Raw genomic sequence first — 23514 nt, 5'->3', positions numbered from 1 at the left:
TTGCAGGATATTGAATAGCACCCTTGCGGCCTAATCAGCACAATGACCAAGACCAAGGGCGAGAAAATCAACAAATCGGCGATCAACGAGGTTGTGACCCGCGAGTGCACCATTCACTTGGCGAAGCGTGTGCACAACATCGGCTTCAAGAAGCGCGCTCCCCGCGCCATCAAGGAGATCCGCAAGTTTGCCGAGCGGGAGATGGGCACCACCGATGTGAGGATCGACACCCGTCTGAACAAGCACATCTGGTCCAAGGGTATCAGGTGCGTAGCCCCTAAAACCCCCTTAAGATCATCCCCTATTAATTCTGTTAATTCCGTCCAGGTCCACTCCATTCCGCATCCGCGTGCGCCTGGCGCGTCGTCGCAACGACGATGAGGACTCCCCCAACAAGCTGTACACCTACGTGACCTATGTGCCCGTGTCCACCTTCAAGAACTTGCAGACCGAGAACGTCGAGTCCAACGACGACTAAGCAACGTATTTGACGGCCAACACAAACACGGTTAATAAAAAGTAATTTTTATTTAGAAAAAACAAAACAAGAGTGACTTAAAGTGTGGTAAATTGTGGCTGCAGCAAGTAGACGGCCGCCTCCGTGGCCACGGACAACAGGCGGAGCTTTCGGCTTGGCAGCTGGAGCACTTCCAAGGCTCGTGCATTTGGCAGGGCACTGTCGCCGAGGATTTGCTGGAATCCTGCTGCCCCGAGATGCCGGTAGATGGTGAGCGGTTGGTGTGACAACACATTAGATACGCACAGCAGCAGATCCTGCGACTCCGGCAGATGCATGAACCGCATTTCCCGTGGATGATGAGAGTCCTGTAGCCCGAGGACTTGTTCTAGTTGAAAGTCGCTCATGTCGGCAGTGTTAAAGCTGTGAAATGGAATAGAAAGATTATCCCAAAAGCCGGTTCAAAATAGTACAGAAAGCACCTGTAAATGCGGATTTCTGCTGCTGGCGATGAAGCCAGGAGTGCCACATAACCGGCCTCCATGCCGGCTCCTCGTTGGATGCGCTCTATTTGTTCCACCTGCCCATCCACCAGTCTGCTCACGAGGGAGTAATTCCCATTGCTCCACTTCCAAAGCTCCACAGCCCTGGAGGTCTTGAGTAGAATAGGCATGGCGTCTGTATCGGCAACTGCCAACAACTGTTTTACATCGCGTCTGGCCAAGATTGCTTCCCTGCTGTTGTTCTGTTTGTTTAGGCATTGGATTACAATCTGGTTGGCTTCTTGTAGTGCGCGGCACTTAAAACCGAATACTTCCAACTCTAATTTCTTTGAGGAGTCGGCATCGCTAGTATATTTATCCATGTTTTGCTTGTTGAGCTGTGTCAGTGCTGACGGGCCTAGGAATAACAAATCACTTTAATATAGATATGAGGACTAAGGTTTACTCTTTCTAAATTAACTTATCGAATTTTGGTTTAATTGTTTCTTAAAATCTATTGTGCTAATGTCTTTTTATCTTAGAAGTACTTTACTTTGAGGGGGAAGAACAAGTAAAATATTTTTTTTCAATTTTGTTTAAGTTGATAAATAAACTGTCGAATTAGTTCTCGGTATATATGTACATATGCATGGAAAGTGAGTGATTTGATAACTTACTAGTTTGCAAATAGTCAATTACGTTGTAAAAAATCTTAGTAAATTGACCATTTTTTTAAAATTTTTAAGGCAAGGCAAAATTTGAAACTGTTTCCGTAAACTTTTACTTTCTCTTTGAAATTTTTTTTAAATTTTATTTGGTGTCTGAGATATTTTAAAAATACAAAAAATAGGTTTTATTTTCTTAATATTTTTTAAAGATGAAAATGAATCTACCCATAACTGTTGTTCAATGGCTTCTATTTAAAAATATTATTTGAAGTAATTTTTCTATAAATAACTTATTTACTGATAAATAAAATTTTCCTGATATATTATTTTTAAAAAAAATTTCAAAACGATTGTAAGTAAGTAAGCCTTTCAAACGCATTTACAAAATGGTTAGGACTCTTTCAGAGGGTATATCACAACAAACAGATAAGAAAACATCGTTGTGAGGTTATACTGCTAGCATTTAAATGCAGTTCTCGACCGATTCCCAGGCAGTACCAGAGTAGACTGCGAATTGACCAACGCCCACTAGTAAAAACCTCTTGAATTCACCATGAAAAGGCACTTGGCAGGATGCCTTTGGTTTTTCTGTTTGGCGTCTATGGCGATTTCCATACTGGCGGAGACGACTACTTCGTCCAAACCAACGGTGGCATCGGCGTTTAGGTGAGCGACGCAAGTTGCTAGTTCTTTGTCACCTTAGTTCCCCCCCTCCGCAGCTCCAAATCCACAACGCCTGGGGTTTCCAATGGGACAAAGGGTGAGCTGCTGCCCATGGTGATCAACACCTGGAACTTCACGGCTGCCAATGTGTTGGCCTGGCGCATCCTGAAGCAGAGCAGGGGAGGCCTCCGGCAGACACGGAACGCCGTGGTGGAGGGCTGCTCCAAGTGCGAGAAGCTGCAGTGCGACCGGACCGTGGGCTACGGCGGATCGCCGGACGAGTCGGGCGAAACCACGCTGGACGCCATGGTCATGGACGGCGGCACCATGGATGTGGGCGCCGTGGCTGGCCTGCGCCGCATAAAGGACGCCATCAAGGTGGCGAGGCATGTCCTGGAGCACACGCACCACACCATGCTGGTGGGGGATGCGGCCTCCGCCTTTGCCAGCGCCATGGGATTCGAGTCCGAGTCGCTGGTCACGCCGGAGTCGAAGGACATGTGGCAGCAGTGGACGGCGGAGAACTGCCAGCCCAATTTCTGGTGGAACGTCCACCCCGATCCCAAGATCTCCTGCGGCCCCTACAAGCCACGACCCACTCCGCTGACCCGCTGGAAGGAGGACCGTGCCCGCACTGAGTACGAGATCGGGCGCAAGAACCACGACACCATCGGCATGATCGCCATCGATGTGGAGAGCCACATCCACGTCGGAACCTCCACCAATGGTGCGCGTCACAAGATTCCCGGGCGAGTCGGGGACTCCCCGATTCCGGGTGCCGGTGCCTATGCGGACAACGAGGTGGGCGCCGCCGTGGCCACCGGAGACGGGGATGTGATGATGCGCTTCCTACCCACGCTCCTCGCCGTCGAGGCCATGAGGGCGGGAAAGGCTCCGGCTGAGGCCGCCGCAGTGGGCATCCAGCGGATTTTGAAGCACCACAAGGACTTTATGGGCGCCGTCATTGCCGTGGATCGGCTGGGAAACTATGCGGCTGCCTGCTACGGCCTGGACGAGTTCCCCTTCGTGGTCAGTAGTCCGGCAGGACCCAATGGACCCACGCGATTGGAAACCGTCAAGTGCATAGCGGGTCAAGAACAAGTGAATGTGGTGCCGTTGGAAAGAGGAAAAATTTAAAAAATTATAACCAAAATAAAAAATGTTAATCTATTGAATTCGCAACCTAAATTTGTTCATTAGTTCATGCAATAATAGGATAGGATAGGTGGGTTTAGACTGGGCTGTTAAATTCTGATTTATTCTGATTTTCTGAACGGTATTTTTTACTTCCTATTACTAAATCAGAACAGAATTTAATATAAACCAAATACCGATCAGCCTCATAATTCTAAAATTGGCATTGGTGTAATTTTACCAGCGCAATAATAAAATCATAACGGTTTTACACCTAAAATTGTTGTTGAGATAGAAAAAACGCCAATGCAGAAACAGCTGATCGGCTATAAAAGGGAATTTTTCGTACGGCAAACAAACAACTATAGACCTTTTTTTTCTACAAAAAAAAAAAGAATTCTGAGGTTTTTTAAAAATTCAACAGGAAAATTGCTAATTTTTTTCGGATGAATTACTTATGGCGCTCACTGTACCAGTATCGTTTCCATCACTAGTCAATTCGAATTTACTGTACCAAATGTCGGCATTTTTGGTATTTGCGCGAGGAACGGTCACATTTTCCGCCAAATTACCGACGCCAAATACAGAAGAGGAAAAGAGAAGCGAAAGGTGCAAAAAACCGAGTGACATATATTATTTCGTGGCTCGCGGTGTAAACAAACAGCCTTCAAAATTATCAAGAACGCGCAACCAGCGGGCCGCAAGTCGCTGACGAAGATGGCAATTCAACTGGACAAGATTCTGCAGGACATCGCCAAGGAGAAGGTGCTGCATCCGAACAATGGCGGCGCGAGCAAGCAGGAGCAGGAGGAGGCGTGGGCCAGGATCGGGCGCCTCAACAAGCTCTCCGTGCACGAGTCGCGCTCCATCTTCATCGTGCTGCAGAAGAAGTACGAGCAGGAGAAGCTCAAGGGCAACTCGGCGTGGAAGCTGTTCAGCCTGATGCACCAGATCCACCAGGAGCCCAAGGTCTCGGTGAAGGAGGAGGAGGAGTAAGTGGCTGCAGCAGTCTTTAAACCTAAACCAGACTAACTATTTTCTACTCCCATGCAGCGAACAAGTTCCCATGGACGAGGTGGAGGAATACGAGATGCTCGAGGTGCAGGAGCCGGAGGACGACGAGGAGGCTCCCCAGTTCGGACAGCCGGCCAACTCCACGGGCTCGGTCTCCTCGGACGGCGAGAGCCCCACAAAGTCGCACAGCACGGGCTCGCCGGAAAAGGACGAGCGGGTGTACTCCAAGCCCAACGTGGACACTCCGCGTCCGGCCTTCGAAGAGAAGAAGCTCCTCAACACGCTGGCCAACAACACACCGCGCTCCACGACCACAAACAACAGCTCGCTGTCCGCCGCCGCAGCAGTGCTCCAGAAGAAGGGAATCACCGTGAAGAAGACCGCTGGCTCAGGAGCAGGAGCTGCGCTTAAATCCACAACTGGGCAGCCTGCAGCAGCCAGTGGTCTGAGAACCAGCTCCTCGCGCACCACCATCCAGCTGCCAGAGTCCTTGAAGCGTAAACTGTCCGAGGAATACACCTCCTCGCCAGCACACAAAAAGCAGTCCAAGGTCCCGAGTCCGAAACCGGCAGCTCAGCCCGCAGCCGCCCCTCCGCCGGTCTCCAGCGTTCCAGACTCCCTTCCCGCCGGCAACGTCGTCCACACAACCACTGCCCAGCTGATGCAGGTCAAGAAGGAGCGCGAGGACAACCAGACACCGCCGCCGGGCATCAACATTATCACCATTCCGGCAGCGCAACAGATCAACGGAGGGGGACCCACCTCCTCCACGGCCGCCACCATTGCTTCCACCTCGGTGGCATCCACGAACGGCTTCTCGCCGCACATCGAGGAGCTGGACTTCAAGAACGACATAATTTTCGACTCGAAGATCAACGCCGCCTCCTCCAACACACCCGAGATTATTAACCTTGGCAACTTTGACAACTCGCTGCCTCCGACCTTCTTCAAGAATCTGTGCAACTCTTCGCGCCACGAGTCGCTTGGCCTGTACGTGGCCAATGTGATGAACCGACTCTCTTCGCGAGCCTCCGCCAAGCTCGAGCTGGGCATCTTGCGCGCCATACTCGATGTGCAGAGCGACGAACTGGAGCAGTAGCCCGACTGATACTCGAAATTTAAATGATTAATCAGCTTACATATTAGACAAACTTGATTGTAGTTATGTAGACCTGTCTCAACCCTTCCTGCTATTTTCTGTATTATTTGTTTAAGTGTCAGTGTTGTTGCGGATCTACGTACTGTTCGGTTCGATTTTTGGACGGATTTAAAGCGGAGGTCGCCAAGGGAAGCATAGTAATTTTTTCCTTTTCGAATTTTCTGTTGGCTCCCACTGACTTTAAGCGTTACTCTGTGCGTGCCACAACGCTGCATCTTAAATGTATTGTAAGTTTTTAGATTGGAGTCGAATTCACTTGTCCCTAGCTTAAGGTCAAATGTGTCACTTGATTTTAAAATACGTTCATACGCAAATAAAGCTACATAACTTACTTGAATGGCGTGCGAAGAGCTGTTTATCCGGGTGCCAGATGTAAAGGATTACTTGGCTCGAGTTGCGTTCCCAAACGGCTAGAAAATCGTTGTTCTCCGAGGAAATCGTCTTGATATCTGAGGCTTCATGAGGAAGTTGCTGCAGCAGGGCGAAATTTTCCAGCACTTTTGGAGGTTCTGATGGAGAAATTTAAGAACTAAGAGTATGTACTTTTTACGTTATCCTTTACTTACTGGACAATCTGTTTTTTACAGCTGCAAAGTTCTTCCGAAGCTGCTGCCAAAGATCAATTCCATTCGTGCTGATGCCCCGCTTTCTTTTGTAATTTGTATCCATAAGTTCATTATCATTGCTCACCTCGTAGTGACCCACTGTTAGTGGCTGGGTGAAGATCATTTGGCTCTCAACGTGGAGATTTGGACGGTTTTGTGCCTTGTTAGCTAGCAACTCATTCACCGACAGCCCATTGACAGAGTCCACCCAAAGATTCTCCACATTGTTGCTAAATATTTGCTGCCGCACGGGGTGGTTGTTGGCCACCAGCAGGGATCCCTGAATATCCTGTTTCTGGTCCCTCAAAAGCAGCTTATCTGACTGCCAGGGAACGCCATTTACAGTCCCCTTTACGATGAGATCGTTGTAGAGATTCACATTGTCCAGGCGGGTAGTGCCAGCAATGCTGTGATTCCCGTAGATATAGGCTGCTTCATTGATCCACTTGTCTAGTGGGATTTCGGCCACCAGACTAGCGGGGTTATTATGAAGGTAATTTATAGTGGCACTATGGATGGTTTTCCGTGCTTCAATTGTCAAGGGACTCATGCTGCTATTATTTTCTGGTACTCTTACTATATCATCAACTAGGTTTAACTGATTTATGAGAGCATTCTTTAAGTTTCCTTTAACCGAGACCTCTTTCAGATCCCATTTTCCACTAATAGCATGCACTCCGCCTGTTTTCAACGAGTGGGCCACGAAATCATTAAAGTCCAGAGAGAAATTGCTAGAAAAAATAATAATATTTGTGGAATATGCTTTGATTGTCGGACAAGGAAGTACTCATATCCTCTTAAATATTCATTAAAGTCCAAACTCGATACTTGTAGAGTAAAAGATAAATGAATGATATCGATATAGTTATAGTCAGAAACCATCGACGAATCGGTGTCACAGACTCTATAGAGGAGAAAAACTTGCTCTGATTTGAATAAAATTTGTTTCAAAGCCTACTGGTGGGTGATTTTAGATCGTCTACTTTATTTTGAAACGGTTTCTGTGACACCAAGATTTGCTTTTGGAAGAGAATTCTGTGGAGCCCCTGTAAGGAACAGAAGTTGTTTAAGGCGATTGTGGGCGTTAGAGGGGGCGTGTCCCTCGGCTGAAACCAACTTGCGCTGCGTTGGAAGCCCAAGAATATGTGTGGGAAATCTCAACCTTCTAGCTTTTGTAGTTTCTGAGATCTCAGCGTTCATACGGACGGACAGACAGGCAGACGGACATGAATAGATCGACTCAGCTAGTGACCCTGATCAAGGATATATACATATACTTTATAGGGTCGGAAATACTTCCTTCTAGCTATTAAATACTTTTGGACGAATACAATATACCCTTTTACTGTACACTTGGTAATATCAACTGTTATAATTGTCAATCAGTCCCCAACCACAAAAAATAGTCAATTCTACTAAGTAAATAGTTACTTTCACCAAAACAAATACAAGCAATTAGCAAAGACACACACCTATATCCTTGACAAAATTGACAATATTTTTTTGTGTGTACGAGTAATGGGTACGTAATGGGTATAATTTGTTTGTTTTTCAAATGAAAACTATTTATTTTAAAAATGTATTGCTTCCAGTGTTCTTTACCATCTACTGAGCTCAAAACGAATAAGTTCCGAAACAAAAAGAGAGGTTTTTTCGGCGGGAACAGCGGCTCTTAGCGGTTACAATTGTATCAATGGTGCCACAGATATGTTTCTTATGTGAATCAATATATATTTTACACGATTTCAGCGCTAAGCAATTCCTGTGCCCCATGAATATATCCCCTAAAACCCAGTATTTTTGACCAAAAATCGGATGCTAAGTCGGGAGCGTGTATCCGCTATGTCACAAGGGTGGTTCCGCTATTATAGCAAATGCACCCACCCATAACTGTTATTTCTTGAGAGATATATAATAAAAGTCTCACGGTAAAAGTTTATTTCATGAATCAAAAGAAGTTTATATACCCTTACAGGTAAAATAAATGTCAGTGCTTCCAGATAGATTATGGTCAAAAATCAAAACGTCTACTTCCTACAAAGTAACAATGTTTTACTTTTATTATACCCTTGTAGAGGGTATTATAATTTCAGTCAGATGTTTGCAACGCAGTGAAGGAGACGTTTCCGACCACATAAAGTATATATATTCTTGATCAGCACCAATAGCCGAGTCTATCTAGCCATGTCCGTCTGTCCGTCTGTCCGTTTCTATGCGAACTAGTCTCTCAGTTTTAAAGCTATCGCGATGAAACTTTCCCGAAAGTCTTCTTTCTATTGCAGGTAGTACATATCCGACATATGAGCGAGCCGGATCGGACCACTATATCTAAAAGCTCCCAAAGGAATATTCAAAGAAATATAAGAAAATTCATTGTAACTTTGTAGGAAGTAGGCGTTTTGATTCTTGACTACTTAAAAACAAAATTTAAATAAATAGAAACGCTGAATCTGGAATCTCTGGAATTGCACCGAGTGAGCATTACTTTATCTGCTTCCTTTCTTGTTATACCCGTTACTCGTAGAGTAAAAGGGTATATTAGATTCGTGCAAAAGTATGTAACAGGTAGAAGGAAGCGTTTCCGACCCTATAAACTATATATATTCTTGATCGGGATCACTAGCCGAGTCGATCTAGCCATGTCCGTCTGTCCGTCTGTCCGTCTGTCCGTCTGTCTGTCCGTCTGTCTGTCTGTATGAACGCTGAGATCTCGGAAACTATAAAAGCTAGAAGATTGACATTTTGCATGCAGATTCTAGGAGTTCCTACGCAGCGCAAGTTTGTTTCAAAAGGGTGCCACGCCCCCTCTAACGCCCACAATAGCTTATATACGATTTTAAAAATTTCAATATTTTGGAAAAGTAAAAATGCAGTTTTATTGTGTTTATCAATACCTATCGAAATGTAGAAGAAATTTTTTAAATCGGACCATTCGTTAAAAAGTTACGGCGGATCAAAGTTTTTCTCCATCTCCTTCGCACTCCCTTTAGCTGAGTAACGGGTATCTGATAGTCGGGGCACCCGACTATAGCGTTCTCTCTTGTTTTTTTATTATTCCTGGCGGTCATCGAAAACGCCTTACCAATTACCAATAAAAACAAGCGCCCTCTAGCCGAGAACTGAAGAACTAAAATGTTGAAATCTTGGAATCCAACCAATTGGTAAGAAAACGTAAGTGCCATTATACATACGTATCATGGCTCTCCTGAGAGTAACTCGAGAGAGAGCGAGAGAGCTGCGAGTGTGGCTGCGTTGGCCAGAAAAAAATCCTAAAAATCTAGCTATTTTCCGTGGTATTTTTCTATGGTATTTCCCGCTGTTTTCGGATTCCATCGAAGGTGTTTTTGTTGTTTCGGACCACAAACCTCTGCTCTGCCGAAACTGCCCGACCGACCGTAAAAAGTGCATTTAACCAAACCCAATCAGCGACCAATTGACGAGGTAATTGAGCACACCTGCAAGTGTTTTTAACGAGTGCCACCGCCGTTCGCGCCCAACGCGCAAAATGCAAACGTGTACAGAAATTTCACCTGCCAAGCGAGGTGCACAGCTGACTAGTGCAGTGCCAGTGGCTCCAAAACTGTTAGCGCGTAAACAATTGCGAAAGTGAAACGTGATATATGTATACACCTGCCCATTACCCTTTGCCCCGCGATTGTTTGGTCAATTTCACTTACCTGGCGATGCCCTCCATTGAAACGTCACTAGTGCCACGTCGTAGTTCCACGTACTGTGCGACTGGAGGCTGTACGAATGTGACGTCATGCTGGAAGCTCAGGGGAGTTTTCATCAGATTGCTGCGCGTCCGGCTGAAATAGTTCTCCCTTATGTGTTCCACTCGCAGCCCGTTGAGGGGTCCCTGGGGGGAGAAAAAGGGGCCTTAGTTTAGCATGGGTTTCTATGGGGTTCTTGACCCACCTGGAACTCCAGCAGTCCTTTAAACTGGGCGGAATCCAACTCCAATCCGCTCAGCTCAATCTGCTCGTTATCCAGCCACACTTGATCCAGAAGCTTGCTGACCTCCTGACCATTTAGCAGCTGGTAGGAAGGGGCTTCTCCGAACTTTACATTCTCCGCCACAAAAGTGTCCAGAGTTTGCCCACCTAAATACCTTTCTAAGGCCTCCAGAGGATATCCGTTCAGGATGGTGATGTTGGACAGCTCTGCTGCCTCCAAGTTGCCTTCTATGCTAACTGGAACAGAGAGGTATCCCCCGTGGTTCTGGTAGATCACATCCTCGGGCACGCGGAGTCCATTCAGCTGACCCAAGTGAAGCTCCGATTGCAGCACAATGGGATTCTCTAAGAGGTATAGTTATAGAATAGAGTTATAGTATAGGAACCCTTTAATGCTTACCAAATCGCACTGATTGCAGGTGCTCCGAGGCATTGAGCCTGTAGCTCCGGCTCACCAGATCTTCCACTGTATGGTTGTTCAGTTGTCCGGCTAACCAGACGCCTTTGCTGCTCTCCAGCGAAGCCAGCTCCTGGGGAGCCGTGAAGTTTTGGTCTCCCTCGGACTCCAGCCAACAGCGGCCAAATCGATGGGCTTCAATGCCATTCAGGGAACTTCCAAAGCTTAAAGAACTGATGTTGACGTCATGATCGAAGCTAAAGTCGCCCACATATTTGATGTTGCCCGCCAATTGCTGCAACTGCTGCTCCAAGTAGGCCACGTTCGCCTGGTTGATGCTGCCACTGAGCCACAGGTTCTGGGCGTAGAGGGTGCCATTGAAGTCGGGTGGCAGGTGCCATTGGTCCAAAGATTGGCTTCCATGTTCATAGATCCTGGCCAGTGGTTGGTTAAATAGGCGGCCATTCAAGTGAAGATCTTCCACCTTCATTTCCTCAACATTCAAGTTCTCTACAAACAGGGTTCCATTTGACTCCTGATCCTTGTCAACTTGAAGATATTCCTCCAATTCCAAGCCATTTAACAATACCTGGGATGCATTCAACTGACTCACTTCCAAGTCTTGCAATTGAATTGGCGTGGAAATGTTCTGGTTTCCACTCCTTGTGAGCAGCATTTCCGGAAGCCTCTCCGAATCAATGCCATTCAACCACTTGACCTCGCCGAAGCCATCAGATATCTCCACACTTTGCGGAAACACTTTACTTGCCTGCACCAACTGCACTTTTTCCACGTTCAGTTTGACCAGATTTTGCAAGTCTTGGGTGTTGAGGAAGCTTAGCTCCGTGTTGTTGGCAATGAGTGGTTGCAAAAAGTTAAGGTTTACATTCTCCACATGTTGATCCAGTCGCAGAGCGCGACTCAAAGTTTCTGCGGCTGATCTCTGAGCCTCATCTACATAATCTCTTGCTTGCAACAGCCGTCCAATGGTCACATCGCCGTTAATAACGAAATCTCCTTGGAGTTGCAGAGATTTGTGGGTGACCTTTGCTGGCGACATGGCTCTCAGTTCAGCGCCTATCATTTGACCCTAAGGGAATATTTTATAATTATATTATTTTCCAATTACTTATCTGTGTGTACCAGGGTTCGGAATTTAACACACATGTTAAAAACGTGTAAAATTTTATTTTACAGTGTGAACAAAGTTTTTGACATGTGTGTCAAAAACAAAAGTGTTAAAATGTGAAAATAACTGTAAGCACACTCAGTTTACTTATGGTTTTTACACAACGTGTTTTTTACACACTGTGTTTTTAACACAAAAGAAAATTACATTTTATGGACATTAACGAATCGAAGGGAAAATGAAGATTAATGGTTATTTTTAACCGTTTCAAAGCATTTATGAATTTTTTCACTACAACATATATTTCTGACGTTTTAATGTCAAAAACTCATTGTGTTAAATCGTGTTATTAACACGACGTGTTAACGCACTATGTGCTTTATTTATGTTTCTAACATAAGTAAGCTACAATTTCTTGATCACATGTCAATGACTTTTTTTTGAACCTAACACTTTGACATTTAACATGTTAATAACACAAGTTTTTTACAGAGTGTGTTATTTTCCGAATCCTGGTTTATACCCACCGCAATCGTAATTGGTTCCAAGACACGAACGTTTTCGAATCGCTTGGAACCTTCGATGACCTGCGTGTGATTCGCCTGCCTGAGCAGCACATCAAATCGCTGACGGTCGACGTTGATGTGATTAAGCCGCTGATTGATAACCAGTCGATTCACCTGAATGGGCTGCGCAAACTGCACATCCTGTTGGACAATAAAGCGACCTCCATCCACCGGGATAAGCTGACCCAACGGGCGACCGTTTACCTCATTGTTGTTGACCTGCACAGCATCCGATTGGAGGCGGTCCAGGTCTGCGTCTGCCTTGATGAACTGCACATCCTTGCCGCTTCGCTTCAGACTCTGATCCCGAAGTTCTGGCCACCTAAGGCCATTGAGCCGGCCCTCTAGTTGGAGATCCTTCACTGTCAGCTCCTTCAGCAGCGGTTTCTTTTCTTTCCTTCCGGGTTCGGTGAACCTCTCGCTCACGAAAACTTTACTGGCAGTCACGGACTCGTAAACAGGGTTCTTCGTATCAACTCTATTGATATGGTCTGCTTTTACGGATCCGTGCACAACCAGCGTGTCCACAGTTACCTCCTCGAAATCATGTTCATCATTTAGCTGGTCAGCGGATCTCTTGATGGGATGTCTGGTTGTCTTCTCTTCGATTGCATCCAAAGCCTGCTTGGTGAGCTGTAAGGCTTTCCAGTAATTCGGTGTTAGCTTCATGTGCTTGTCCTCGAACTGATAAAGAGGGTTATTTATCAGGCTGTAGATTATAGGTCTTCAACTTACCGATTTGGCTTTTACTTGTTTAATGGCCGACCACTTCAGTTTCTCCTCCCGTTGCTTCAGCTTGAGCTGAATACAAATGTGTTAGCTACTAAGGAATCTTATAATTTACTCCACTTACCTCTAGTCTCTTCAATAGCTGCTCTATATTTACTTTTTCCAACCGCTTTCTTTGCTCCCGAGCCCAGTCAATGATTTGCTGGCGGAGTATATTGGCATGCTCGTCCTGTTTGTAGAGCGGCTGGAAGATGTTCGTTTCATTCGCAGCCATGTTATCATTGGCAATCACTAAGGAAAATCAAATCTCAATATTAGAAATACTACAATTCTAAAGAAGTCTTACCCAAATAGCTATGAGCCCCGTCTTCATAGCTTCTCATTCTGGCCACTCCACGACTCAAAGCTCCTTCGGTGAACTGCACTTTGGACTCCTCGAATCTCCAATCGTTGAGGTTGTAAATCTTGACATCCTGCTTGTTACAAGCCACAAGAAGTAGGAACTTCTCGGAGATGGAGTGCTAAAAAATCAGGGATTATGAAAAAGTCATATAATTAAAAAGTCATAAAATTACCTGAACTGGCAGAACCCTTTCCACGGCATAGAAACTCAGCCGCTGATAGGGCACAAACTGTCCCTTTTCGAAGACATAGATTACAGTGTCCGCCTCGCCCTTTTCGGCACTAGATCCCCCAATGGTGTTGCTCAGGATAAGAAAGTGCCTGCGACTGACCTCGTTGATGGGGAGACTAAAGTACTTCACGTCCACGGCGCCATTGCTGCGCAGTCGTTGGAAGAGCTCGAATCTCCGGGCTTTGGCATCCCATCTGAAGATCTCTGAGCGAGTAGAAGTGCGTCCCTCGGCATCTGCGAAGTTGGCCACGGCCACGTAGTCCGTGTAATCGATGCCAAAGGCCTCCAGCCGCCGAGCATTGCTGCAGGGAATCGAACCGAGTCGCTGGAAAGTCCTGCCCATCCACTTGAAGTACGGACACTTTGCTCCCGACTCGAAGGCCTGCAGAAGAGTCAGCTCCTGGCTGCTGATCCGCAGGTACATTCCCCTCAATTGGGTTCCCCCAAAATACTGCACTGTTCGTATTCCCGTTTCGGGGGAGAGCTCATAGATGGGCGATCCTTCGCGAGCCGAGCCCTCGGGTTCGGTCAGGTTGTAGCTCACAGCGACGTAGCCATGTCCAGCGAAGGCCAGGCAATCCAGAGCCATTGCATCCGGAGCCGCCAGCTGCACGAGAAGCTGATAGTCCTGCTCAGCCGGGCGCCAGGTGAAAATGGCAAAGTGACGCAGACCAGCGGTATTTTTGTGCAGGGTCGTAGCGTACTTAACCGTGGGCAGTTGGAGCATGCAAATGTCCAGGGGAAAGGGCACTGGCACGGAGGCCACTCGCTTCAGGCCATCGAAGCTAAAACTAGCTGGGAGTGTATAGAATTAATTAATTGTGGATTTTATCATACAGCTTTGTTACTATAGGATAGGATCTAGGATCGTAGCCGGTCGCTGACTAAACCAAACAATTCTTTCTAACTCTCCGTCAGCCATGGCCGAGCAGGAGCTGCAAACGTACCGCCGCTGCATTGGCCAGCAGCTGGAGGAGCTGGAGCTGCTGAGCTCCATTTACTGCGCTCCCGGGGAGCTGGAAATGCTCGATGCCGGCGTCGTGGCCGATTTCAATGAGTTCCTCGAGGAGGATGAAAGGAAACCTGCTGCCAATCTGCCCTCGCATCTGGAGTACGTGGTCAAGTTGAGTCTGCCCGCCAAACGGAGCGTGGAGGTGCGAGTGGAGTTGCCGCTCCTATATCCGCTTTTGGAGCAGGCAAGGGTCAGTGTCCACACGCCACTCCTGGGAAAATCTAAGGAGCAGCGCTTGAAAAGCGACATGGAGCAGTTTCAGAGTGAAAGGCGGGCGGAGGAGCCTGTGCCGTACATCTTTCAGCTGCTAAGCTGGCTTCAGGAGCACATCGAAGATCTATTAAAGCGACCGGCTTCAGAATTTGTAGACCAACAAGAGGAACCACAAGATCTCCCACAACTGGCGGTTTCCCATCTCGAGCGAATGTGGATCTACTCGCACCACATCAAGTCCACCGCCAAGCGTCAGGAGCTGATTCGCCAGGCCCACCAGTTGCAACTCACTGGCTTCAGCAGACCTGGTAAACCGGGCATCATATGCGTGGAGGGCGAGTCCGAGAATGTCCAGGAGTTCTGGGTCACCATCAAGGCCCTGCGATGGCAAAAGATCAGCGTGGTGCGAACGGAACCACGGCAACGCAAGCGAGGATTCGAGGACTTTAGCGAACAGCTCTTCAACGCCGAGGAGGGAGTCATGAATATGGGTCAGTTTATCCGATTCCTCGAGGCCCACGGCTTTGGCTACATGAAGGCGGAGTTGTTTGGTTTAGCCTGAGCGCGGCTTGCAAAATTCAAATTGTAAATAAAGTTTGTTATTTCATTGCAAACCTTGGTCGAAAAACTGAGGCACATCCGCCGCCCTTTTGTGCAGAATCGATTCCTGATCCGAATTGAGGAAGTGCGTGGGGTAGGATTCCTGGAAGTTCACTTCGAAACTGGGCCTCTGGGCGAGCGCACCCGCAAATGTCAATATAAACAGAACACGACACATTTGATACATATATTATATTTTTGTAAACGATACAAAACGAAATACTCTGTACAATTGTACCACGTGCACTGCCAAATATTTTACATTACCAAGATCTGATTTTCAAACGGTTCCTAAAGCTCTTTTCTATAGATAGGGTCAGCTGTTTGGGTACCCTTTAAAGTAGTGGGTGTATCAGAACGGCCTCTAAGTCTTGCTTAGCTTTAAAAATGGATTTACTTAATGTATTTGCTAACCAATTTGTCTGGTTTCCGTTCACTTTGTTTGCTTTCCAAGCCCATTTATAACATGTTGCGTTTTTGAGTTTCTGTGTACTTTGGTCATACAATTTTTAAACAAATGACTTTGTCCTAAAGCAAATTAAAAAAATATTACGGTCACAAAGATTAGAGAATATCGTATCATACTTATTTTAAAACATTTTTATGATTTATTGAATTGTTTGGCAATTTTAATAGTTGTAACATGGTTATTGTGAGTTTTAAAGCAACCCAAATAGATTTTAGGGAACCCGATTATTGTATGGATTGAAAATACTAATTTTCTGAAAAACCCTGCAATTTTTTTTTTGCTGCCAAAAGCAACTCTTTAAAAACACTAGTATTTCCTGGGACACCCCTGGGTATTTCCGAATAATGCTCATTTATATAAACCCATCTGCTTCAATTCCTGACGCAACTGAATAATCCAGATCATCTTGAATTCTCTCAGTTGACTTGGCTGTCGGTTCCTCTGTGGACATATCATTGCTCATGTCCCGTTCCACGTTCCCTGGCTGCTGTGGCTCCTCGGTTTTCCGCTTGCCCTTCTTCATGAAGGCACAGTAGCAGCAATGCTTCGATGTCACAGATCGCTTCTTCATCTTAGCTGCGTCTTTCCACCGGCGAACCCAGGAGATTTGATAGTAGGCCCGCCTAAAGTTTTCATTGTTGAATCCATAGATCAGCGGATTGACGGCGGCATTGAGAAACATTAGGTACTGTGAGATGTACCAAAAGAGTTGCATTCCAGAGCTAACAGAGACATCCTCGTCGAAGTATTTCTCCCGCAGAACCACTAGGATTGTAAATGGCAGCCGGAGAACTGCAAACACAACGACCACAATAAAAAGGGTTTTCGCCACGCTACGTTTATAGCTGACTGAAAGGGGATTCTCGCGACTTAGCACTCGTTTTTCGTACCGATCAAGCTGGGTTCGAGGTGACTAATTAGAGAAAGAACCAAGAAAAAGGAGCTACCTTCGCTTACCTTGTAAAATATGGCTATGTAGCAGATGAGCATAATGCCCAGTGGCAACCAAACCAGAATGGTGATGAGCACATACCAGTATTTGGGCAGCACGGAGGTGTTCTCCTTGCAATAACGCTCCGTGAAGTTCTTCCAGATCCGCACTCGGTAAACTCGATACAAGGCCAACGGTGATGCTAACAGGATACCCAAAACCCAGGTGCAAACGACCACGATTTGGACTCCCCTCACAGTCAGACGCGTCTCCATTGGCAGTACGATGGCGGTCAGCCGATCGTAGCTGACCACCGAGAGATTGAGCACAGCTGCGATGAGGAAAACCACCACGAGGAAACCCTCCAGCTTGCAGCCCACGCAGCCCAACTGGTAGTTCTGATAGAAGTCGTTGACCATAAACATCGCCGGACAAATGGCCAGGGTCAGCAGGTCAGCCACGGCCATGTTGGCGATGATCAGGTTGGTGGGCGACCTCAGGGAGCGGTTGGCGGCTATCAGATAGACCATGGTGAAGTTTCCATACAGCCCAAAGGCAATCAGTGGCACAAAAGTGCAGATCTTCCAAGTGATCTCCCCGTTGGACTTGTGCAGCCAGATGCGTTCGGCCGGGAAGTCCCACTTGCTGAAGTCGAACTGAAGGAAAAGGGTTTAACTACTCTGCAGTTGGAATTTGAATTTGACCTCCTACGAACTTCATCGCTGCTGGAGTTCGCGGCCATTCCATTGGCTTCCTGCTTCGACGCCTTCCGCAGAGGAACTGCCCTCGCGAGCAGCAAATTAACATGACCAAGGACTGATCCCACATAAGTCCCTTGGCTGATTGACAAAGCCATTAGCAAGTGTCACAGATAGTGCCCGCTAAAAGCTAATGGCTCTGCGATTTGGCCATCTGTTGCGCTACTCCTCTGGCCCATTTTCATGAAGTCAAGTGAACCACGTTGAGGATTGCATTTTCTTTTAGTGACTAGTGCTGTTAACTGTTACTAGAAACAACAATTCAGCTGAAAAAACTTATTTGACTTTAGTCGATGTCGAGTTTGCGGAAGGATCCCTCAACGCCGAAAATGGAGTCGGCATTAACCCGCTTTCCAGGGCGCAGGTGCTCATCCACTCCGTACTGGGAGTCCTCTGCGAAATAGTTCTTGTAGGACAGCAGTCGCTTCTCAGCCTCCGCCTGGATATCGGCTATACGTCCATTGTTGCCGCCATATTCCTCCGGCAGATATTCGCGCGGTATCACCTCGTTTAGTTGATCCAGATTCTTGTACACGTGAAACTAGAAAAGTGAGGTGTTTATCATGAGACAGATCGATATATGCATATATTTATACCCGCTACTCGTAGAGTAAAAGGGTATATTGTATTCGTGCAAAAGTATGTAACAGCTAGAAGAAAGCGTTTCCGACCCCATAAGTATATATATTCTTGATCAGGGTCGCTAGCCGAGTCGATCTAGCCATGTCCGTCTGTCTGTCTGTATGAACGCTGAGATCTCGGAAACTACAAAAGCTAGAAGGTTGAGATTTCCTGAACATATTCTTGGGCTTCCTACGCAGCGCAAGTTTATTTCAGCCGAGCGCCACGCCCCCTCTAACGCCCTTAATCGCCCACTAACGTTTTTAAAATGTGTCTGGCGCCCACACCTTTAAGGATTTCCGAAAAGTATAAATGCAATTTTGTTGAGTATATTTATATCTATCGAAATGTAGAAGACAATTTTCAGATAGGTCTATTCATTAAAAAGTTATGGGCAATAAAAAATGTTATATATCCATCTCCCTTGCATTTCCTTTAGCTGAGTGACAGTCGGGACACCAACCCGACTATAGCGTTCTCTCTTGTTCTTTATGCCCCGTCCTAACGTTTCATTGATAAGAGCCCATGTGTTCGGTCAACTGACCTTAGGCAATGCTTTTCCACATGCAGCACTTGACAATGTGCGACAATAGCGCTCGAAAGTTAATTGCTCTGATTTGTGAAATATTAATTAATAGTTCAGGGGTGAGAGAGTGAGCGCTTCAACGCTTATCAGCTGCCTGCCAGACTAGCTGATAATCCCCCTGTAGTGTCTGATAAGCGACGAAAATAAATTAGCAGAAGTGCCTCCACTCACTTGGTTTTTTTCGGACTACTCACCCGTTGTTGGAGTTTGGTGGGCATGAGGCTCTTGGCCAGGTTCAGTAGGGCCACTCCCTCCTTGGGACAGTTGATCAGGTGGACCCCCTTTAGACGAGTGGGTTGAGCCTTTTCTGCGAATATTCCCATCTTCTTGATGAGCGTGAAATCGAGTTGGGCCAGAAAACTGAGGCTCAGTTTGGCCATGTCGATGATCTCGACGTAGCCACTGACGTTGCTGTTGTCATCCTCTAGGATCGCCTGTTCGGACAGCATAGTTTGGTAGCGGAAGAGATCCAGTAACTTGAATTGCTTGGGCTCGAATTTCTCGTAGTTTGTAAGTTGCAGTCGGGGGCCACCGGGACCCCAGGGTTTGGGCAGCCGGATATAGGTTCTGAAATGAAATTTTGGATTATTATCCATTATCCTTGATTTTTCCACCTAAACCCAACTCACCCCGTTCGACACAAAGCTATGTTCTTCTCGTCCACCACTCGACTGCCAAAGAGCTCCGGCATCAGGGTTTTGATGGTGTAGAAGTGATCCAACTTGGACTTGGTCTTCTCCAGGCTGAACTTGCAGCCTCGCAGGAAGCCGATTAGGAACTGGTCATCCTGACGGGCCCTCAAGTGCGGCTGCTTGGCCACCCAATCCCGCAGAGCCTCCAGATCGGCGGGCACCCGATCCTCCACCTCGTTCAGCTCCGCCTCGGCAATGCGGCGGAGTTCGGTGCTCAGGGGTCGCAGATTGGCCATTTGTGGGAAGTCGCTTGCTTCGTGGCAGCTGGACGGCTACTAAACGCTTTTCCTAATCGCACGCCAGACGAAATCCCCAGCCGAATCGTAACCGTCAAAAGCTAATCTATGGCCTTTATGGCCACTCATTCGGCTGATAGCTGACTCGGCCATTCCCGCCGCTCTCTCTTTGGCCAAACGCTCCACGAGACCCGAACCAAACCGATCCGGTGAGTGGTGAGTGGGCGGTCGAAGTCTCTCGGCGGAGGAGATAAGATTACGGCTCGACTGCATCGCTGGCGAAAATGTGTGCAGCTGTTTGGCCAGAGTCTGTGGATCGAACCACGCCACAGTTCACAACGGTGGGTGTATGCAGGCCATATCTTATCGCCGGATCGGAAAGGCACAGTTGGCTGGAATTACCCAATTATGGGTCCTAAAAGCTGATGCCTTTTCAAGTGGCCAAGTTGCTAATTTTAAAGAAATCAAGAAAGGGGGTTTACTTTGGACAGCTAATGTTTCTATACTGTTCAAGATATTTCCTAATAAATTAAAAATAAATCATAAAAATATTGTAAAAATGTTAAACAGACATATTACTTGCGAATTTGTTACAAATATATAAGTTTTCTACAACTTTGACTTTAATTATTCGATCCTATCTATGGCAGTTAAATTGCCAGATTTGGCTCAAAAGAGCTAAATTTGGCCCAATTTTTATGAATTTGGCTCTTTTTTGCTAATAACGATAAAAAATATTTTAAACTGGAAAAATACGAATTAATTTTTTTATTAAGGCATTTTTTTTTTTGCAATTTTAAAAATGATTAATGTCTGAAACCCAAAAGTGCCAGATCGAAACTAAATTATTCCGCTGGTATGGTAATTTGGTATATGGTAAAAATTTGTCTCTTTTTTATTCAAATTGGCTCATTTTGTATCTTTTTTTGGCTCATATCAAATTTTTTATGTGGCAACCGTGCATATATTATTCCAATTTTTGTTAAATATAATAAGAAATTCTGAAAAATAAAAAAAATGGATTACACAGATTAGAAGAGAATATGAACAAATTAAATGAAGATATAATTTAAATTTAAATTAAGATATATGTTACAGTAACTTAATTTAAATATTTCTTTATTCCTGGTGCTACAAGGACTTCCTTATAAATTAATGCACTAGTCACAAATAACTTAACTTCGATTTTTTTTGTGTGTACCTTTAATCATAAACCATTTCCATAAAAATGTTTACTAAACATATTAACGTTTAATAAAGTCAAATTAAAGGTATTTAAGTTAGTATTAAGTCCAACCAATGTGATTAATTAAAGTCCAAACATTTCGGTTCAGAGAGACTAACCAGTGCTGCTATCATATCATATCAAAGCCCGGCTATTTGTGTTTGTTCTATCGGTCACTGATATCGCATAATCTGCCTCTGTAAATGGTTTGTCACTGTGAGTTTGCTCCATGTCGCAGTGTTGTTCGGGTGCCTTTGCACCAGTGTGCCCGCTATCGAATCAAGAGGTTTCCCGTTCCGATCGGAGTCGGCAGGCGAGCACAGACAGTTCGATTATTCGTGTTCGAATACCTGGGCACAGCACACACACACCCCTCGGCAAACTCCGAACCTTGGCATCGTATCGCAAAATTTAAGGCAAGTTTCGATCGTTTCGCAGATCCCCTTTGACCATGGCCAAGATACGATCGCTGGTGCCGGAGCTGGCCGAGGTGGCTCGATCGCAACTTGGCGAGGAGTCGTCCGAGGTGGCCGCGAAGATCGAGGCCCTGCGTGCCTGGATCGTCGAGCAGAACTACCTGGAGGCGCGGACGGACGACCAGTTCCTGGTGGCCTTCCTGCGCTTCTGCCACTGGGACGTGGAGGCGGCCAAGAAGCGGGTGCTCTTCTACTACACCTACAAGTCCAAGGAGCGCGAGTTGCTCAAGAGTCGACAGGTGGACGATAAGCTGCTGGAACTGGCTCGCTCAGGGTAAGTTGGGGGATTCCCCGGCCTTTTAAGTTACGTACCCTTATAGGCACTACCTTCATTGCAGAATCTTCGCCACATTGCCCAACCCCATTGGCCCTGGAGGCCCCCGCATCCACTACACACGAATGGGCCACATCGAGACTTCCAAGCACAGTGTCAGCGACATTTTCCGCTTCCACGCCTTCCGCGCCGAGATCGAGATCAACACGGACGACAACTGGAACGTGGCCGGCGTGGTGGAGATCATCGACTTCACCAAGATCCCCTACTCCCTGCTGCTGCAGTTCGACCCGGGGATGTTTAAGCGGATGAACGCCTTCCTAGAGCACGGAATTCCAGCGAATTTAGTTGCCACCCACATCGTAAACGCCTCCAGGGAGACTCAGTTTGTCCTGGGACTGGTGCGAAATGTCATGAAGCAGAAGGAGCTGGTGAGTCTGAGGGGAAATTCGATCTATATGTTAGTCTTTATCTGCTGTTTCCCTTTTTCCAGCTGCACATCCACTCGAACCTCGAGTCCCTGCACAAGGCCATCGGCAAGGAGTATGTGCCCGTGGAGTTGGGTGGCGAGAATGGCTTCCTGGCGGATGCCATGTCGCGGTACGAGACCCAGTTGACCAGCTTCTCCACGTACTTCAAGGAGGACGAGCGGTATGGCGTAAATGAGAAGTTGCGGGCGGCCAGCGAGAAGGATCAGGACAGGGCTGCTCCGCTGGTGGCCGGCGTTCCCAACGACGGAACCTTCCGGAAGCTGAACTTCGATTGAGGCGGTTGACGGGCAGTTAGTTGTATATTCGATGCACATCCTATAAGTACGCCCCTCTACACACAAAGCCCAATACACTCTGAAATGTATAGACACTACAGCGCTATAGCGATCTTTGGTCATAGCAGAACCTGATATTTTATAAACGGAAACCTGGAAGAGCAACATCGAAACTAAAAGCAAATTGAACAATATGATAAACAAGTGCACACTAAGAAGAAAATGGAACGCCATTAAATGGCTCAAAACCTCACATTATTGTCGATTTTAATTTATTGTTGTCCTTATCAACGCACATACTTAACACATTCTAACGTCCGGTCGCGTCGGGTTTATGGTACCATACCCGAGTGATTCTTCCTAACATGATCCCATAATGCATTTTCATGATGAAATCCTTAACGTCTTTTATACATACTTGCGTGCTAAGTTGTTATTTGCCTTTATTTTATCGCATACATACGGTACATGGAAGTATATATACATATATTTTCGATATTTTTTTCCGTTGGTTAAGTGTCGTTTCTACTAATTTTGATACTAGTTTACATATATACATGCATCTATATTTATGGATAATACATACATAGTTAAATGACTACAGTTAAAGTGACAATGTATTGTAGACCCCATGTTGAGTGCGTTAATAAATTAAAGCGAATTTGTTTAACTGTCGGTACAAGTAAAACTTATTTTAATGTGTATTGCTTGGGAGTTCTATACTATATTTATGAGGTAATAAGCTTTATCTGGTTTAGATAAATGTGATGGTGCCTAAAGTATGGCGACAAATCGATAAGTAATATCAATAAACATTCGAGTATGTCAAAAGGAAGGTTAAATCATTGAAACTAATTGATTGCGGGTATTTCTAGGTAATGTTTCATATCTTACCAATTTGAATTTGATTTTTACCCGCTCTTTTCCATTTCTTGACACAGCGGGATGGCTATAGTAATCACAATAAAATCGCCACAAATAAAGTCAACGAAATCAAAGCGAATTTAAAAGGATTTATTTCAACATAAAGACTTGGAATAAATTTGAAAAAAAACGAATATT

At 46.0% G+C, this 23514-nt stretch overlaps 8 protein-coding genes across 8 annotated transcripts; 5 read left to right on the top strand and 3 right to left on the bottom strand.

Moving 5' to 3' along the window:
• Positions 1-6: 6 nt before the first annotated feature.
• On the top strand, positions 7-548 carry RpL31 (ribosomal protein L31). The gene is made up of 2 exons (XM_017156670.3): positions 7-266; positions 328-548. Exons 1-2 carry the CDS (start codon positions 43-45, stop codon positions 476-478), a joined length of 375 nt encoding a protein of 124 aa, XP_017012159.1. The 5' UTR covers positions 7-42; the 3' UTR covers positions 479-548.
• On the bottom strand, positions 510-15679 carry clos (closca). Its single transcript, XM_017156661.3, has 13 exons — positions 15434-15679; positions 13535-14388; positions 13306-13480; positions 13084-13250; positions 12966-13031; positions 12192-12914; positions 10539-11625; positions 10101-10483; positions 9860-10041; positions 6144-6913; positions 5910-6086; positions 940-1357; positions 510-880 (listed from the first exon to the last, which is right to left on the bottom strand). Exons 1-13 carry the CDS (start codon positions 15603-15605, stop codon positions 556-558), a joined length of 5499 nt encoding a protein of 1832 aa, XP_017012150.2. The 5' UTR covers positions 15606-15679; the 3' UTR covers positions 510-555.
• Positions 2040-3447, top strand: LOC108067577 (putative N(4)-(beta-N-acetylglucosaminyl)-L-asparaginase GD10667). The gene is made up of 2 exons (XM_017156665.3): positions 2040-2273; positions 2327-3447. Exons 1-2 carry the CDS (start codon positions 2161-2163, stop codon positions 3405-3407), a joined length of 1194 nt encoding a protein of 397 aa, XP_017012154.2. The 5' UTR covers positions 2040-2160; the 3' UTR covers positions 3408-3447.
• Map60 (Microtubule-associated protein 60) lies at positions 3956-5914 on the top strand. Its single transcript, XM_017156662.3, has 2 exons — positions 3956-4396; positions 4458-5914. The coding sequence occupies exons 1-2, from the start codon at positions 4122-4124 to the stop codon at positions 5515-5517; spliced, it is 1335 nt and encodes a 444-aa protein (XP_017012151.2). The 5' UTR covers positions 3956-4121; the 3' UTR covers positions 5518-5914.
• LOC108067578 (alpha-tocopherol transfer protein-like) lies at positions 9484-23144 on the top strand. The gene is made up of 4 exons (XM_017156666.3): positions 9484-9623; positions 21375-21686; positions 21751-22117; positions 22180-23144. Exons 2-4 carry the CDS (start codon positions 21388-21390, stop codon positions 22450-22452), a joined length of 939 nt encoding a protein of 312 aa, XP_017012155.2. The 5' UTR covers positions 9484-9623; positions 21375-21387; the 3' UTR covers positions 22453-23144.
• Positions 9509-15432, top strand: LOC108067580 (RWD domain-containing protein 2B). Its single transcript, XM_017156669.3, has 2 exons — positions 9509-9623; positions 14512-15432. Exon 2 carries the CDS (start codon positions 14514-14516, stop codon positions 15378-15380), a length of 867 nt encoding a protein of 288 aa, XP_017012158.2. The 5' UTR covers positions 9509-9623; positions 14512-14513; the 3' UTR covers positions 15381-15432.
• LOC108067576 (allatostatin-A receptor) lies at positions 16107-17674 on the bottom strand. The gene is made up of 3 exons (XM_017156664.3): positions 17534-17674; positions 16845-17474; positions 16107-16785 (listed from the first exon to the last, which is right to left on the bottom strand). Exons 1-3 carry the CDS (start codon positions 17672-17674, stop codon positions 16240-16242), a joined length of 1317 nt encoding a protein of 438 aa, XP_017012153.2. The 3' UTR covers positions 16107-16239.
• LOC108067579 (alpha-tocopherol transfer protein-like) lies at positions 17850-20308 on the bottom strand. Its single transcript, XM_017156668.3, has 3 exons — positions 19413-20308; positions 18978-19350; positions 17850-18117 (listed from the first exon to the last, which is right to left on the bottom strand). Exons 1-3 carry the CDS (start codon positions 19709-19711, stop codon positions 17863-17865), a joined length of 927 nt encoding a protein of 308 aa, XP_017012157.2. The 5' UTR covers positions 19712-20308; the 3' UTR covers positions 17850-17862.
• Positions 23145-23514: the final 370 nt, after the last annotated feature.

The sequence above is a fragment of the Drosophila takahashii genome, chromosome 2R (assembly GCF_030179915.1).
Source record: "Drosophila takahashii strain IR98-3 E-12201 chromosome 2R, DtakHiC1v2, whole genome shotgun sequence".
In the NCBI taxonomy this organism is placed as follows: domain Eukaryota; kingdom Metazoa; phylum Arthropoda; class Insecta; order Diptera; family Drosophilidae; genus Drosophila; species Drosophila takahashii.
The sequence above is the reverse complement of the archived record's forward strand: the minus strand, read 5'-3'. Positions and strand labels throughout refer to the sequence as shown.

Bases quoted from the DNA above. Each gene is read 5' to 3' on its own strand.
- RpL31 (XM_017156670.3), top strand. From the start codon at position 43: ATGACCAAGACCAAGGGCGAGAAAATCAACAAATCGGCGATCAACGAG. The intron at 267-327 runs GTGCGTAGCCCC...AATTCCGTCCAG, and splicing joins ATCTGGTCCAAGGGTATCAG to GTCCACTCCATTCCGCATCC.
- LOC108067577 (XM_017156665.3), top strand. From the start codon at position 2,161: ATGAAAAGGCACTTGGCAGGATGCCTTTGGTTTTTCTGTTTGGCGTCT. The intron at 2,274-2,326 runs GTGAGCGACGCA...CCCCCTCCGCAG, and splicing joins ACGGTGGCATCGGCGTTTAG to CTCCAAATCCACAACGCCTG.
- Map60 (XM_017156662.3), top strand. From the start codon at position 4,122: ATGGCAATTCAACTGGACAAGATTCTGCAGGACATCGCCAAGGAGAAG. The intron at 4,397-4,457 runs GTAAGTGGCTGC...ACTCCCATGCAG, and splicing joins TCGGTGAAGGAGGAGGAGGA to CGAACAAGTTCCCATGGACG.
- LOC108067580 (XM_017156669.3), top strand. From the start codon at position 14,514: ATGGCCGAGCAGGAGCTGCAAACGTACCGCCGCTGCATTGGCCAGCAG.
- clos (XM_017156661.3), bottom strand. From the start codon at position 15,605: ATGTATCAAATGTGTCGTGTTCTGTTTATATTGACATTTGCGGGTGCG. The intron at 12,915-12,965 runs GTAAGTTGAAGA...CCTCTTTATCAG, and splicing joins AACAAGTAAAAGCCAAATCG to TTCGAGGACAAGCACATGAA. The intron at 6,914-9,859 runs GTAAGTGAAATT...TATTTTTTCTAG, and splicing joins TCAATGGAGGGCATCGCCAG to CAATTTCTCTCTGGACTTTA.
- LOC108067576 (XM_017156664.3), bottom strand. From the start codon at position 17,674: ATGGCTTTGTCAATCAGCCAAGGGACTTATGTGGGATCAGTCCTTGGT. The intron at 17,475-17,533 runs GTTCGTAGGAGG...CTTTTCCTTCAG, and splicing joins CGAACTCCAGCAGCGATGAA to TTCGACTTCAGCAAGTGGGA. The intron at 16,786-16,844 runs GTAAGCGAAGGT...CCTCGAACCCAG, and splicing joins ACATAGCCATATTTTACAAG to CTTGATCGGTACGAAAAACG.
- LOC108067579 (XM_017156668.3), bottom strand. From the start codon at position 19,711: ATGGCCAATCTGCGACCCCTGAGCACCGAACTCCGCCGCATTGCCGAG. The intron at 19,351-19,412 runs GTGAGTTGGGTT...ATTTCATTTCAG, and splicing joins ATAGCTTTGTGTCGAACGGG to AACCTATATCCGGCTGCCCA. The intron at 18,118-18,977 runs GTGAGTAGTCCG...TCACTTTTCTAG, and splicing joins CCACCAAACTCCAACAACGG to TTTCACGTGTACAAGAATCT.
- LOC108067578 (XM_017156666.3), top strand. From the start codon at position 21,388: ATGGCCAAGATACGATCGCTGGTGCCGGAGCTGGCCGAGGTGGCTCGA. The intron at 21,687-21,750 runs GTAAGTTGGGGG...CCTTCATTGCAG, and splicing joins CTGGAACTGGCTCGCTCAGG to AATCTTCGCCACATTGCCCA. The intron at 22,118-22,179 runs GTGAGTCTGAGG...CCCTTTTTCCAG, and splicing joins TCATGAAGCAGAAGGAGCTG to CTGCACATCCACTCGAACCT.